The sequence below is a fragment of the Lissotriton vulgaris genome, chromosome 3_2, assembly GCF_964263255.1.
Source record: "Lissotriton vulgaris chromosome 3_2, aLisVul1.2, whole genome shotgun sequence".
NCBI classification, from domain to species: Eukaryota; Metazoa; Chordata; class Amphibia; order Caudata; family Salamandridae; genus Lissotriton; species Lissotriton vulgaris.
This window is the reverse complement of record NC_141690.1, coordinates 191786920-191802997: the sequence shown is the minus strand read 5'-3', so window position 1 is coordinate 191802997 and position 16078 is coordinate 191786920. Positions and strand designations below refer to the sequence as shown.

At 44.3% G+C, this 16078-nt stretch overlaps 1 protein-coding gene across 1 annotated transcript in view; it reads right to left on the bottom strand.

Annotated features, from left to right (window-relative positions):
• POLN (DNA polymerase nu) overlaps positions 1-16078 on the bottom strand; it is a 2377116-nt gene that overhangs the window by 1522031 nt on the left and 839007 nt on the right. The window contains exon 9 of the mRNA XM_086964459.1: positions 12331-12476. Within this exon, the coding sequence (XP_086820585.1) occupies positions 12331-12476 (146 nt within the window). The remainder of the gene's footprint in view (positions 1-12330; positions 12477-16078) is intronic.

Below are 16078 nucleotides of genomic sequence, written 5' to 3'. Positions count from 1 at the left end.
CTTAGATATTAGGAGATGTAAATTTGAGCATTGCTCTAAGGTTCCCCGTTTTTCCCTAAAGCCATATTGAATCTCTGCGAGGCCCCCACAGAGCTCCAGGTTTGTTCTCAATTTAGTCAATAGTACTCTGCCCAGGATCTTAAAGGCAGAGTCTATTAAAGAAATTGGGCGGTAGCATCCCGGATTCTCCCTATCTCCCTTTTTAAAAATGGGTACTATGACAGATGTATTCCAAGTTTCTGGAAAACATCCATCATTTGTTGCCCTAAAAACATTTGTGAGGACTTTAGACCAGGTGGTTGGGGCGTATATAAAAAAGTCTACCGGGACTCCATCTGGGCCCGGAGCCTTATTCTTCGTGGAGTCCATTATAGCTTTATATACCTCTTCCTCGCAGAATTCTACTGCCGCTAGCCCCCTGGTCAGTCCTATATCGTTTCCATTCACAGAATCATTACCGCCGTATATGTTTTTAAAATGATCAACCCATTTCTCATCACTGATAATGCAGTCCGAGATTGTGTTAATCTCCCCAGAGAAGAATTGGTTATTTATAATGTCCCAGAATCTCTTACTATTACGTAGTATATCCACGTCAAGCAAGTCATTCCAGGCATTTTTTTTAATTGTGTTTTTCCTATTTTTGATAGCCAATTTATACTCCCGTCTTAATTTAGAGATTAAGGTTTTATCCCTCGGCTTTGTTTTGAGTGCATTTTTCAGGTCTTTATGGGCTTTAGAACAATTTCTGTCAAACCATTTATGAGGCTTGGGTGGCAAATTAGATTTGGGAACTGTGAGTTCTTTAGCTGTTCGTGAGCAAATAGAGTTAAAAGCTAAAACAATCTCTTTGCTAGTGGCATTTTGGTCTAGACAAATACACATGGGTTCCTCTATCTTTGGGCACAGGGAAGCCATGAAGGTTTCCTGGACCACCTTACCCCACTTAAGCCGTCTGCCCTGGTCGCTGGGCACCGTCGATGTGCAAGCCCTAGGAAAACCCAGGTGTTTGCTCCATAAGTCACTCCAGTGAACCTGTGCAGAAACTGGGTTGTGGTCACTATGTGGGGAGGCAGTTACCTCATATATCCCCATCTTAGAGGTTAAACCCTGGGAAACAAAAATGAAATCTATCACAGACCCACTTTCAGACCCTTTGTAAGTGGGCAAAGATTCGTCACTACCAGTGCTGAGGGGTTCAAACATATTAAGGCTAGCAAGGAAAAATTCAAGCGCCTCCCCCGCTTTGGTGTGAGCGAAGTGCAGATTGCCATTTTCAGTCTGACCCTCCAGGTTGCCTAAGTTACATTTTAAAACACATTTTTGAATGTTAAAATCACCTAAAATTATGAAATCGAAATTAGTGCAAGATTTATGACTGTAATCGTTAAGAACATTTTCCAAGTGGTCCACATGGGCTGTGTCTGTTTGTCTAACCCAGGAATTATAAAAATTAGAGACCACTAGGACCCGCCCTGGTGAGATAATCCACTCTACCATTAAAATATTTGGGGAGCCAGACTCTAGTTGTTTAAACGTCCCTGCCAGTTTAAGTGAAAAGAGGAGAACTAGTCCACCCTTAGCTCTTCCTGCACTACTTGGGGTTGCAGGTATAGTAAAACTTGTGAACCCATCCAACCAGAAAGTTGGTGAGGTATCCCATGTTTCTTGGAGGGCAATTACGTGGTTACTGGCTATGAAGTCTATCCATGTGGGATCTAGTCTTTTAGCTCTAGTGCCCGCCACGTTCCAGCTAAGGAACCGACATGGAGTGAGTTCCACCTCCCCTAAAGAAGCTAAAGGCGGTGTCTGAGTATATGTTGGTTGTTTATTAACTACAAGCATAGGATCCTCCGCCCTAACTATTTGGGTTTGCAGGGCCGAATGTCTTTGCCCCTCTGGTGTTTCTGCTTGGGCGCCCTTTTCTGTGATCTCCTTAGAGGCCTTATCCGTTTGTCAATCCACCCCCTCTAGGCCGTTTAGACAATTGAACCGATTATAAATTGGGAGAAAAGGTGCCGGTCTACCCAAAAGTGGCCAGGGATGAGAAGCCTGGTGACGCCCGCTTCTTCTGACTCTCTCCCATCTATCATGATTTGGGGGTGGGTGGTGTGGGCCTGGGGTAATAGGGAAGAAGAAAGACACACGAAGGGTATGGATGGTAGATTCCCTTGATATATTTTCCCCTTGGCATATATGCGACACCGTGCCCTTGTCCCTGAAACTCACCAGAACACAGTCCCCAGTGATGGATTTCTGGGTTCTCCCCACCCATGGGACCCTTCTTACCATTATAATCTCATTGTTAAGGTGTCTCGGGAGGGGTCTATTTTTATTTAACCACTTAATAACCCTAGTTTTTAGGCCACAAAAATCCTCTACTTCTCCTTCATCAAGTGGCGGGACCCCTGCCATAACTACTGTAAGGTCATTAGTCTCGGGGGGTAGGTTAGGGCGACGGGGTCTTGCGGGGGGCATTTTTTGGTGGTCCGGAATGTTATTGTCTATCGTATGTGTCTGAGGTACTGATACAAGGGGGGGGGTTAAGCGTGTTGGCATGAGGTGAATTGGTAGCTACAGGATTTGGTTTCAGGGGTTTTTGGGGGACTACCCCATTTACAGCCTGAGATGGAACTGGCGCTGGGTTAGCTACCCTGTGTTTTGACCCTTGCGAGGCAACAGGGGTGGTGATGGGTGCTAAATCGCTTTCCTGTCGACCACCGCGAGTTTTCAGACTTCCCAATGTGGCCTCCAGTATGGTTAGTCTGATCTCGATCTTTTTTACGCTTTCGCTGATCGGGAGTAACAGTGACCTTAAGAGAAATTCCAAGTTTCCCAGCGGCACAACAGAGAGGGGGACATTAACACTACTAGTTCCTGCATCTTTGCTCAGGGCGGGAACTATAACATCCTGCACATTAGATTTAGGGTGTGACTCTGCCAGTGGTTTTACTGTGGATACAGAATGTTTTAGGGATTTGCCAAAGTCTAGGTGTAGAGTCTTGGGTTTACTACCACCCTGCACTCCCTTTGCCCTTCTCCTGCGTTTTTTTGGGGGGGGTCCCGGGATTACTTGTGTGGTGACTACTTTCAATTTAGGATGCCTATCTTTATGGGCTGGGGGCGGTTGTGAGGTTAAATCCGTAATCCCCCTAACGGGGCTGGAGCTAATAGGTAGAGCTGTGCTCGTAATTTCAGCTGGGGAGGTGTTCATACCCTCCCTTAACAGGAGTGGAACATCCTCAATTCGAGTTAACTCCTCCCTTAATGTAATAGATTGTTCTCCCATGGGGGTGTTTTTCAGGTTGTCCACTGATCGTCTCCGTTCCGCCCTTAACCTTGACAAATTTCCCTCTTTGTCCACCTCCCCCACAGCCCGTGCAAAATAGTTTTCAAGAGTCCCGCTTTTCACTCCACCCGGCTTCTGAGGGGTACTCTCCCTTGTTGGTGAGGGCATGATTAAGCTCCGGTAGGGTCAGTCAGTTATGCCTCCCAGGGCGGGTGCAACAAAATAATAAATCCAGTAAATACCTGCGCAATATGAGAAACCAAGAAAGTGGGCCCAGCCCGGCCTACTCCGGCCGATGACGGCCTTGGACGGTCCCGCCCTTGTCCCGGGCTTCTCCCGCGCGCTCCCGCGCGCTTCCGCGCAGCGGGACTGTCGTCCTTGTTTATAGGATACTAGGGTGAAAAGGGGGAGGAGCCTGCAGGGAGAGCTGACCAGGTGGAATGAGTTAGGGCGGGCGGGCGCTCCTGGGACAGGTAGTCCTGCGCCTCCCGCCTGCTCGCAGCCCTGCAGAAACAAGGATCCTCAAGTCCCTCCACGCCCAGGGGACACAAGGGTGCAAGTTGTTCTCAGTCACGCGACGCGGGACCCGCGCAGCGGGTACCGCTAGCTTTAACAGGTCGCTGTGCAGCACAACAGAGACAAGGCTGCTACCACCAGAACTCCAGTCGCCACAGAGGTAAGGTCCGTTGTGAAAGTCCGCCAAGAGTCCCACCAGTAGACAGAGGCAGCTTACTCTTCAATCGGCTGAAAGGGGGAGGAGCCTGCAGGGAGAGCTGACCAGGTGGAATGAGTTAGGGCGGGCGGGCGCTCCTGGGACAGGTAGTCCTGCGCCTCCCGCCTGCTCGCAGCCCTGCAGAAACAAGGATCCTCAAGTCCCTCCACGCCCAGGGGACACAAGGGTGCAAGTTGTTCTCAGTCACGCGACGCGGGACCCGCGCAGCGGGTACCGCTAGCTTTAACAGGTCGCTGTGCAGGTCGCTGTGCAGCACAACAGAGACAAGGCTGCTACCACCAGAACTCCAGTCGCCACAGAGGTAAGGTCCGTTGTGAAAGTCCGCCAGTCTTAATAAAGATTGCTCACGAGGGTCACATGGGCATGTCCACCACCAAGAGGAGGCTTAGGGAGTACTATTGGTGGCCCTCTTTAGATGCCATTGTGGATAGATGGGTCAGGGCATTGCGTATCCTGTTCCAGTAGTGATAAGAGTGTCAAACCTTTGTCTTCCACTATCACTCCCATTGAGTATGCTGAAGGTCCATGGAGAAGGTTAGGGATTGATATCATCGGTCCTTTGAATTTGCCTGGTTGCAAGGAGGTTTACGGTTTAGTTCTTGTTGACTATTTTTCGAAGTGGCCAGAGGTCAAAATCGTTGAAAGGATCACCTCCAGGCAGGTCATTGATTTCCTTAACAATGTTTTTAGTCGGGAGGGCCTTCCTTCTGAGATTATTTCAGATAATGGAACGCAGTTTACTAGCAGTGAGATTGAAACATTTTTTAAAGAACATGGTATATCTCACAAGAGGGTCTCTAATTATAATCCTCAAGCTAATGGCCAGACCGAGCGCTTTAATAGAGTGGTCAAAGAATCCATTCAGTTAGCGGTCAGAAATGATTTGAATTGGAGAAAAGCATTATGTGCCACCTTGCTTACATATCGTACTTCACCTAATTCTGTGACGGGGTGTTCCCCTTTTGAATTACTAAGAGGTCGCAAACCTGGATCCAAGCTATTACCTTGGTGGTTGAAATCCAATGGCCCCGTTGTGTCTGCTTTCAGTGCAAAGGAAATGGGTGAACGTGTCAAAAATTATCAAGAGAAAATGGGTAAATGTTCTGTGAAAAGCGTTTCACGCCACAAGGTCAAAGTTGGCGACCTTGTGCGTGTGAAATTTGGTAATTCATCTGCCAGGAATTGGGCTAGGTGGTCGGATCCTGTTAGAGTGATTGAAGTATTTAGTAAGGCTGTACGTGTTGAAGGGGGGAAAATTTGGAATTTCAGACGTGTCTCTGTTGTTAGATCTGACAAGTTGTTAAAGAATACTAGGAAATGTTTTTCTCATTCTTATGCTGAGGATAATGATCAATTGTTTTTAGATGATTTCAATACTATGCAAAACTCACAGGCGTCTTTACCTATTAATTCTGATGTACCTGTTGTCACCACCCTTGGGCCGCAGGAGATCTCCAATGACTCTGATGGTTTAGTTGATGTCATTGAATTGGGATCTGTGGCTCAAGATGAGTCTGTGCATAGAGCTGCAGACGTGGTTCCCAGAAGGAGTGTACGTGTCCCGCGTCCACCTGCAAAAATGAAAGATTATGTTTGTTCTTAGTTTTTTTTTTTTTTTTTTTTTTGTGTATTTGGGGGGGGAGGTGTGTTGTATGCTGCTTGCGTGCGTCCCAGCACGCAAGCTTCCAGAATGTGGAATGTTCTGACTCCGTTCTGGGTCAGTTGGAGCTGGACTGCCTTTGCGGGCAGTTGGTGGTTGTTAAGCTGTCTCTGCTCCTGAATAAACCTACCTGACGAGACTACTCTATGTGTGGACCTTCCTGTCATTCTTAACAATAATAAAGCACAATCTTTGGAGTGGATTCTCTACTGCAATCATATATAAAAATAATACATTGGAGAACTGTGCACATTAAATAGGGGCGTGCGCAGCGCGCAGATGTCTCCGCCGCCGTGGTACACGCAATAAAACGTTTGCGTGACCCGTGAGCCCAGAGCAGGTCGAGAGGAGCATTCTAGAACTAAGCCAGAGTATGTCTGAGACGAGTCGATGAGAGGCTGCACCCAATAATTTAATTATTTCTGGCCCCTGCCTGTCCCTGCTGCCGCCCGCCGCACTCAGATTCCTAATGGCACTGTGGACCGGGGCAGGGCGGGGTTAAACAAAAGTATAGCCCCCCCCCCCTCCCGCGCTGTCCCCATGACTCAGGCGAGGCCCTCTAAATTAGCTAAAATATGCTTCTTGTGCCTTTGCAAAGTCGGCCTGTGCATCGGAGCTACACGTGAAAGTGCTGTATATTAACGGAGCCATCATTCTGTATTGGTATTTTTTGGCATCACGTGAGGCTGACAAGCAGGAGCAGCAGATGCACAGAGATGAAATGGCAAACGAGGCTGCTGCATCGCATGTACTTTTACTTTCTAATAAGGTATGTGCAATGTCAACGTCAAATAAATTTGTTATTACAGTGATGAAGCCTGTCCGTAAGAAAAGACAGGTATAGGACGTTATCTCTTTTAACATGAAGTAAATTTTTTTAAAAGAGTGATTTAACTCCATAAGAAAAAATTACTAATTAGCGGCCCAGGCCCCGGGCCTTGGGCCTATACATTTTTGTTTAATCCCCGACCGGGTTCTGCGCTGGCAGCAAAGCGCACTTCTAGCACCCTGGCCCCTTGAGTGTGACTTCACTAATATCAGAATAAAGCTGAAATCTGTGAGCTCAATCATTTCAGTGCAGCTAGTTCTACATGAATATTATTTCAGTGAGTTGCGTCTTTCTTCATTTTAAATATTTTGTCATAAACATATTGGGAAACGTCATGCAACTGTGCTGATTAAAGACTGTAGTGTTGATAAATATCGCACCGTTGTAACAGTTTGTCTGGGAACTAAAATCAACCCTGGCAAATATGTCAATTGCACCGGGCGTAGGGAGCGCAGAGTTAGCTTGGGCGACATTTTCCGGAAAGTTTGGGTAGGTTTTCCACAATATAAAAATGGGCATAGTGATGTTTTTCAATAAACTTTGTTCACATTAATTGGATAAAAATATACAGAATTTGTAGCCAGATCTGGAGAGAAACATATGACGTTTTCCAAAAGTGCAGAGTCCACTACTATATTACATTGGAGCAATATTTACCCAAAGCAGGAAGTCTCGTGAGAGTGTACCATTGAGAAAATAAAATTGGCAGGTGAAATTGAACTGAATGCACAGAAGGCAAATATTTATGGCCCAGGAGATGCCATCCCCGTTTGATGCATTGTTTCCTAATGAATACATTATTATACAACATCCTACACTAAAAGAAAAAAAACACGAGTTTTAAATTGTGTCATGACACAAGGCCCATCAGTGTTCCTGTGCCTAAAGAGACCATAGTCACCTTTGCGTTAATAATATGATCACAAACATGCCAGCGTTTCAGGGCTCCAACCTGTCAGGAGTGATCACTGACTCGCAAAACGATCAGTGCTGCCCACTGTGGCACAAGAGACAGCTCACATTGCCAGGGTGCTGGTCAGATTTTCATGGTTGTGCGCAATTCTAGGGTTGGCCGAGGTTATTCATTATAGAGGCACACTCTCATATAGTTAGCAATTACGTTAAATGTATTCCCATGATGCAATGATCTACAATTTTAGGGTATGGAAAGCAGATATTGCACTGACAGTTTACTATGTTCATGCCAGCAATCAGATTGTACTCTTTTTAAAGCACCATTGACAAGCCATAATCTACATTGATAGCATATGAACAGTACCAGTGTCATGCCAGACATATTCCATACAAGGAACTGCTTCATTATGGTTCTCTATGGTCTCCCCTTCCAGTCCACAGGCCTTTACAATCCATTATGGACCGTGGTGGGCCTTGGTTTACCTGGGGGCTTTTGAGTACAGAGGCGGGAGCTCCAAGGGGAAAATAAGGCATGCTTATTATGGCTGGTCTGTGAATGTGCCCCACTGACTGGCATGTTCCCTGAACCATCTGTCCATTTTGAGGGGCTGGTGCGGACCGGAACCATGTTGCTACAATGCTGAAACTGATCTGTAGTAACTTTTGCTTGTCTGAGTAGATACCCTTCATTGAAGAGATTGCTGTGCCTTTGCCATCTTGGAAACGGACTGCAGCTTGTGCTTTGGGGAGACCATGACCACAAAGTTGTTATTGTTGCAGGAAATGGCTAGAATATTCATTTAAGATCTATTTTTCATATTTAGTAAACAGCAAATTAGTTAGTAAAATTTGATTTGCAGAAGATATTTAGGTAAAGTAAATTTGAGAAAGTTATATTTTCCCTGTCTGTAGTTTCTGGAGGCTAATTTCCCTAAGTAGTGCGCTATATAAATGCCTGTACATACATACATACATACATTAGCATGCCAGCAACTGCCCAGTAAGTGCATCACCTTAATGCGGTGTGTAAACTTTTTCCAGAGCCGAACAATTGCTTAGGACTAGAGAGAGAAGAGAAAGACTATATCTTCATGACCCTCACTAACCAGGCTAGCTCTGAATCAGTTGGGAGGGAAGGTGCCCCCCAGAACTGGTCTGGAGTAGATTCTGGGGTGGTGGCTTCTCATTTCCCTCGCCACATCTCTGGGTGGACACAAGAGCTCTGTAAAAGGGAGAAATGGTTACCCCATTTTGAATTTTAGGAGTAAGGGGCCCTGTGGGAATGTTTGCAGTAGAGCAAACAGGAACTGCTGGTGGGTAGGTTTGTCCCTGGGAACGTTTTCCCTGTTGGTTAGGGAGCCCAGGATTCACCCCACCTACTGGCTATTGTAAATCATAATAGTGGCACCCTGAGCAGTCCTCCTCAGACCATGTTTTGGAGCTGTGGAAGATCAGTGGAGGACTGGACCTGCTGTCTGTAATCTGACAGAAGCCCTGAAGGACTAGACCTTATCTCGCTTATAACGAGGTCAAAGAAGCGGATGCCAAAGGGTTATGAGGTTGACTGCTATGTTCTCGGACATTACAAGCTGCAAGAGGCTTTTTTCAAGAAGTGACCATTTGGCCACTACCAACTGGATATGGACTGGACCTTGTTAGTGGCCTCTGTTGAAGTGATTCCTGGCCCCTAATTGCTGTCCTTTAGGTACTCAGAGCCTTAGAAGTGACCTAGAGGAGCTTCTCCAGAAATCCTGCAATGTTGGGTCTCTGAACATTTTTGGACTTCCAAGACCTCTAGATCTGTTGGTGCTGGGGGGGTCCTCACAGTAAAGATGTCCATTTTATTGCACCTGCCTCTGGTAGGGTTTCAGGCTTGCCCTGCTGGAGGATTTAGAGCTCCATAAAAAGTCAGAAGTCAGGAGGTGAAACCTTTGACCTGGATGAAGTAGTTTGGTGTATCTGACGAATGGGCCATCGTGGTTTACCAAAAATCACATCTAGGTCTAGGTCGACCACTTCTACAGGCTATCATGGGTGCTTTGTACTTTTAGGTACTATTTTTACTTATCCTCTTCGCCGCAGCGGACATAAAAAATCCGGATCCACTTGATGAATTTTTGTTGTTTTGATCATTAAAAAGTACTAAATGTTTCTAAATTAGTTTCAGTAATTTTATTGTTTCGCATTTTAACGTTATTACTGTTTTGATACTGTATAGTTACTCCTCTGTACAATAGCCACCTGGGGGTTAAGCTCAGGTGAATTTAATGACTTTAGGGTTCACCCTGACAATTTAGTGTTATTTTTCCTTGAGGTGGGTGACAGTCCGCCACAAACAATAATAATCTACTTTCTTACAGTAAATAGGTAGGGATCAATTTAGCATTCTTAACTCCATATCTACATACACTGAAGAAATATAAGTATATATTGTCAAGGTACATATATGTGGAGTTAAATATAAAACATGCTTACCTACAGATACCTACTTTCACAAACCTTTGGTTGTCAATATCAGTATTTTGATATTGGTAGTATAAATCTGTTACTCTACATTTACTAGCTTGAAAGGCATACCCAATTATTTGGAGTAGCTGGCCTATTTAACGTACATTGGTGTTGGTTCATACCCAAGCTGATGAGAAGGGGACATATCAAACTAGATAAAATTAAAAAATAAAATAATTTGAGCTTGCTGCAAAAAACTTAGTCAATCAATGTATCTGTGAAGGTGTACTGTAAATTGCACCAGTTGGTTTAATTATAGTCTGAATTTTGTGTTAGACGTCCATGAAGTAGTGGATGATTTTATTAGTGTCTATCAGAGCTAGAATCTTCAAAATGATACTGTAAAATGCATAGTTTAATTCATTGTTTTGCATACTGTCTCATGGATAGATCCACCTCCCTTCAACCTTTTGCCCTTTGTGGCAGTCAGGCTTACCTGCTTCCTTTGTTAACTCAGTGCAGTGCAGCAGGATGTTCATGTGAAAGCCGTTTGAATGTTCGCCATCTGCCACCGCTCTATTGACATTTTACTGTTTGTAAGATGTGTTATTCACAATGGCAAAGAGACAGATACCTGATAGTGCATACACTTCTAAGCTCACCCTCAGTATGCCATTTCAGCTGCAGATAAATTACCTATATAGTCTCATCAAAAACTGAGGGCCCCTTTTTTTGGAGTTATATATAGCACAAACTCAACTTGAAGGTATTAGAGTGCTTCACATGAGCACCAGTTGGTTTGCAGACAGTCACATTAATTTTGTTAGGCACGGGGAGATTAAGTGATTTGCCCAGAATCACAGGATGCTGAGCAGGGACAGCCTGGCAATGGCACTGGCAGCCCTTTGGTTCCTCCTGCCACTGCCCACGGGCCGCCGCCCCAGCAGTGCAGCGCTGACCTCAAACATGATCTCAGGTCAGATTCTGTATAAATGGGTTTTCTTTTCATCAGGTGTTGTTTGTGTGTGTGTGTCCGTCTCCGGACAGGGCCAGGCCAGCTGCAATGTTCCGAGCCATCAGGCAGGATACGTGTGCTGCTCCCTTTGGTGGTGTTATTATGCTTGACTCTTGGGGGCTGTAACTGGGGCGAAAGTTGGAGTAAGCAAGTCTGCTTAAAATATATTTTTCAGCACAAGCCCCAACTTGGGGCTTGTGCTGAAAAATATATTTTAGGCAGACAACAGGGCTTTCTAGGGTGTATTTTTTAACACAACTGAGTCCTTTTGTTTTTGTTTGCCACTGGTGTTGTTGCCACTGGCACTTGCTACTTAGGCTAACATGTACATTCCTGGGAGCCCTCGGTGAGATCCCTTAACGCTGGCTCAGTTGGTTCGTGATCTCTATATTTTTTTTTAATTTTCCGGATTTCACATGAAAGGAGTTTGCGCTGTTAAAATGCGCACACTTAGGTGTTCAGCGGATGGTTCACTTCTAAAAAATGCAATCGGGCTACAGTGACGGTATGGTAGCTGCAGTTCCCAGTGTGCAATCTGCGTCTATTTTTGGTGCTCTCTGAAACAATGTCTATGGGTACATATGACTGGGTGGGTAACCTGGTGCTCTTTAAGGTCATCATCTACTATTTACTGTGCTTTGAAAGTTGATACAATTGAATATGTAATGAAAAATGTGCTGTAAAATTCAATAATTTCATCTGTCGTTTTCCGAAATTTTCTTGGGGGGGCAACCCCCGCAATCCCCCCCCCCCCCCCCCCCCCTCCCCCCTGTAACGGTCCGGCACACGAACTGCGCTCGCTCGCAACGCACCGGACGGGGGCTGGTCTGGCAAAATTTGCCAGGGCTGCTTTCAGTTCCCAGTCCGGCCCTGTTATGGACGATGCACAATTGAGCAATTACACCCATCTAGTTATAGGAAACACTTTTCTGTTCCCAGTGCAGCTTAGTAATCTGGTTTTCAAACTTGTTAAGTTCGAAGTGAAGGGTGTACATTGCTTGACCCAAACTTTTCCAGTTATGACTGTCGACTTACAGTGTGGTTATTTAGCACAACGATATTTTAAATTAGGGTCTGAATGTTACCGGCAAGCATGAGGTTTCATTAAAGTATAGGGTAGGCTTATTGGAAACTCACAATTACACCTATGCTATAATTATGTCTCTGGTATTTAGAGTAGAGTGGAGATAGGGTTGCAGGGGTAGGGGGCTTAAAAATTGCAATTATGAAGAAACACATTAATAAATCTTCTTAAAATAATTTGTTAATGAGATATTGTACAAAACTCCTTCATGGCTATTCACAAGGCATTAGGGATGAGAGTAACACATGTTATATTTTAACGTTTTTGTTGCAGCATATCTGAGATTTAGTAATACTTAAAATCTACAGTCATGAAAAAAACAAAAGCATTTTTTAGGTATATGTGAAAATTACTAACCACAAAATCGATCTTCGAAGTAGCTGCTCTCACATCCACTGTCTTTCCACAGTGCTTAGTAACTAAACTTTCAAAGGATGGCGCTGTGTCATTAGGGTCTATTAGCCATGCTGCAATTCTTGGATCAAATAAAATTACATCTCCAACTGAAAATAATTATACAAATCACATTATTATTGTATCATATCTACAGTAGCAAACCCACACGATTGTACTCCGAAAGTCAGTAAAAAACAAATGTATACACTTAAAAAAAAATCAACCTAGGCAAAAAAGTCTTATTTGACTTTTGTGAGGCGAGTGAAATCATGTTTTGTAGGTGAGCTATCACTGTCAACAAACTAATGATTAAATGTGTTCTAAGGTGTGACAAGTGGTGCTCAATCTAAGTAGGGCATTCCAGATTAAATGAAACATATTCCGAGGAAACTTATCATATTCCTACAGTTCATTTTTAGTTTTCTTTGTAGTCATTTATTTTTATGAGACAAAGATATTTGTCAAAATGTTGGTACTCAAAAATAGCAATACTTTGTTGCAAAATATCTTGAAGTGGAACCTCAAGCTGCATTAACACATTGGGCCCGATTCACAGAACTAACTTAAGACAAAATCCTAAACTTACTACCATTTTGGTATTCACAGAAGGCACTTACTCATTTTGGTATTCACAGAAGGCACTTACTCCTTTCGGTATTCACAGAAGTTAGGAGTCCTAACTTTAGGACTCCTAAATGCCTTCTGTGAATACCAAAAGTTAGGATTTTTCTCAGTTTAGGAGTAGTAAAGTTAGGAGTCTTAACTTTAGGACTCTAAAACTGAGAAAAATCCTAACTTTAAGACTTTCGCTATTCACAGAAGGCATTTAGGAGTCCTAAAGTTAGAAGTCCTAACTTTACTACTCCTAAACTGAGAAAAATCCTAACTTTAAGACTTTCGGTATTCACAGAAGGCATTTAGGAGTCCTAAAGTTAGAAGTCCTAACTTTACTACTCCTAAACTGAGAAAAATCCAAACTTTAAGACTTTCTGTATTCACAGAAGGCATTTAGGAGTCCTAAACATAGTTGGGCATTTTATCTCCTTTTCAGGAGACCACTAAGAGCCCCTCTATGAATGCTTGTAATCACAAATGGGCCTAGCAACGGGAACTACTATGCCCATTAGGAGTACTAATAATGTGGACAGTTGTCCCAAGTAAAGCAGCTTAAATCTCTGGGTGAAAATGATTTTGAGAATGAAGAATAATCAGGGAACCTGGATGAGGTAAATACAAACCCCCTGGTTAGTCCTCGTTTCATAGCACAGTCTTTGGTTCAACACCCAATGGCGTGATTTTTCTGCCCCCGGAGTTATAAGTAACTCTGGAGACCGGAGCTACTGGTCCCATTTCTAAAGTGTTTGAAACGAGGCTCAGATTGTAATATTACTACAGCGAAAAGGACGTCTGAGGTAAAAGGCTGAAAAGCGCACTGCTTGTGTTCCTTATGAAGAGAAATAAGGCAATGTTGAGGCCTGGAGCTCGCCATAGCACTTGACTATGATTATGACTGCAACACAGGCATAACAACTGTGTGACGTTTCCCATCACCCAAAGACTCGAGTTTATAATAAAGCACCAACACGAGGCCCATTCGCAGGATCTTTAATTAAAATTAACCTGTAGGTCCCTGGTGCAGAGGAGCATCTCGAATCCTACCTACTGGATGTGTGGATCTGACCAGCAACTCTGCATACATTCCTGTGTCTGAACCAACAGCAGTGTGTATATAATGCAGATATCCTATTTGTGGGCTTTTAATTCCAGCAGGGTGCATAGCTAAGCAGACAGGTGCCTAATGGTAACTCTACTGCATCGAACTGTATGCACGGATTCAAATAGTCAGTTTAATACCATAGTACAGAATCACATCCCTTGCATTTTCGTCATCTACAAATTGGTATGTGGAAGAAGCCATTCTTCAATCCTGATTGGCTTGTACTCATTTACTGATTATAGGCCCACATGCATCAAGCAAATTTGCGACCGGAAACATGGCGAATCGGTAAAAAATGCCATTTCCGATAGCTAGTTCTGATGCATTAAGCAAATTCGCAAAAATGTGTGTTTTTCGCAATTTTAGCACTTAAAAAAATACTTTATGAAGCGCAATTAAGAATTCGCTTAATGGGATGCCTCAGGTCTTCGCAAATACATAACTAGCCAAAAATCGCTATGTGTATTTCTTAAACTAGAAGAAATCAAATATGGTAGTAAAAATTACACATAAGCAAAAACAGGTGGAAATCATCAGCAAACTGCTTAAACAGTCCCAGAATGCATCACAATGACCCACAATGGCAGCGCTCTACTCCGTGGCGAGGAGGATGAGGCTGAGAGCAGCAGCACACAGGAGAAGGAGGATCCAGGAGAGAATATTTAGAGTGCCTTTCACATTGCTAGGGCAGTCGGAGGACGAGATCTATGATAAATATAGGCTGAATGCTGCAGCTATCCTAGATCTAATTGCTGAGTTAGACCCTATACTACAGCTGCAGACCCACAGGACACATGCCATACCCACCCATGTGCAGGTCCTGTGTTCCCTGCATCTCCTAGCTTCAGGGACCTTCCAGGGAGTAATTGCAGCAGCTGGAGTGGTCTCCCAAAGTGCCCTATCGCGCTTTTTGAACAGTTTCCTAAATGCCATGTTGCAGAGCATACACCACCACATCAGGTTCCCCACGACACCACAGGAATTGATGCAAACCAAATTAGAGTTTTATCAGGTTGCACAGTTCCCACATGTGATTGGTTGTATCGATTGGACGCATGTACCCATATGTCTCCCTGCAGTGAATGAGTTAATCTACCGCAACTGGAAATCTTACCATTCACTCAACATACAGGTAACATGCAACTCCAAAACACTCATCACTGACATAGTGGCAAGTTACCCTGGCAGTGCACATGACGCCTAAATCTTCCGGCACAGTGGTATACACAGACGTCTACTTGCGGGGAAGTTTGGAGAAGGATATCTTCTAGGTAAATATATGTAATGCTGTATTTCAAAACGGTTCGCCATGGTCACACATAGCAGTGACTAATGTATCTTTATCTCTAACATCCTGTAGGTGATAGCACATACCCTGTGAGGTCTTACATACTCACCATGTACCTGAATCCTGCCACACAAAGGGAGCAACGTTACAATTGTGCGCACATAGCAACGCGCAATGTGATAGAAAGGACATTTGGGTTACTAAAACCATGATTCCGCATCCTACAGAAGACCGGGGGTGCACTACGGTATAGCCCGGAGAAATGCTGTAAGATTGTGGCAACGTGTGCTATGTTGCACAACATAGCTACTAATAGAGGCATACCTTTGGTGGACTCTGATAGCGAGCCAGAACATGACATACAGCCGACACAACCACCCCACACAGCAGGCGGCCCAAATGCAGCAGAGGGCAGACAAAGAAGAGCAGAAATCACGCAACATTACTTCTGAGGTGAGTAAGCACATGCCAACACAGTATTTGCTTGAAGGTTTAATGTGACAGTTGTGTGGTTGTGTTAATGCACACATACCATGTACAGGCAGTTACTTTCCATTGCCTTGGAACTGCAACTACAGTGTGAATATGCCTCACCAGATTGTTTGAATGTCCAAATGTCTAACTCCTCCTGTGACATCCTCCTGTGGCCCTTGTAGTAGGCCCAGCTACATCTGACATGGTGCCCTCTGTGCCCGCCTGACTTC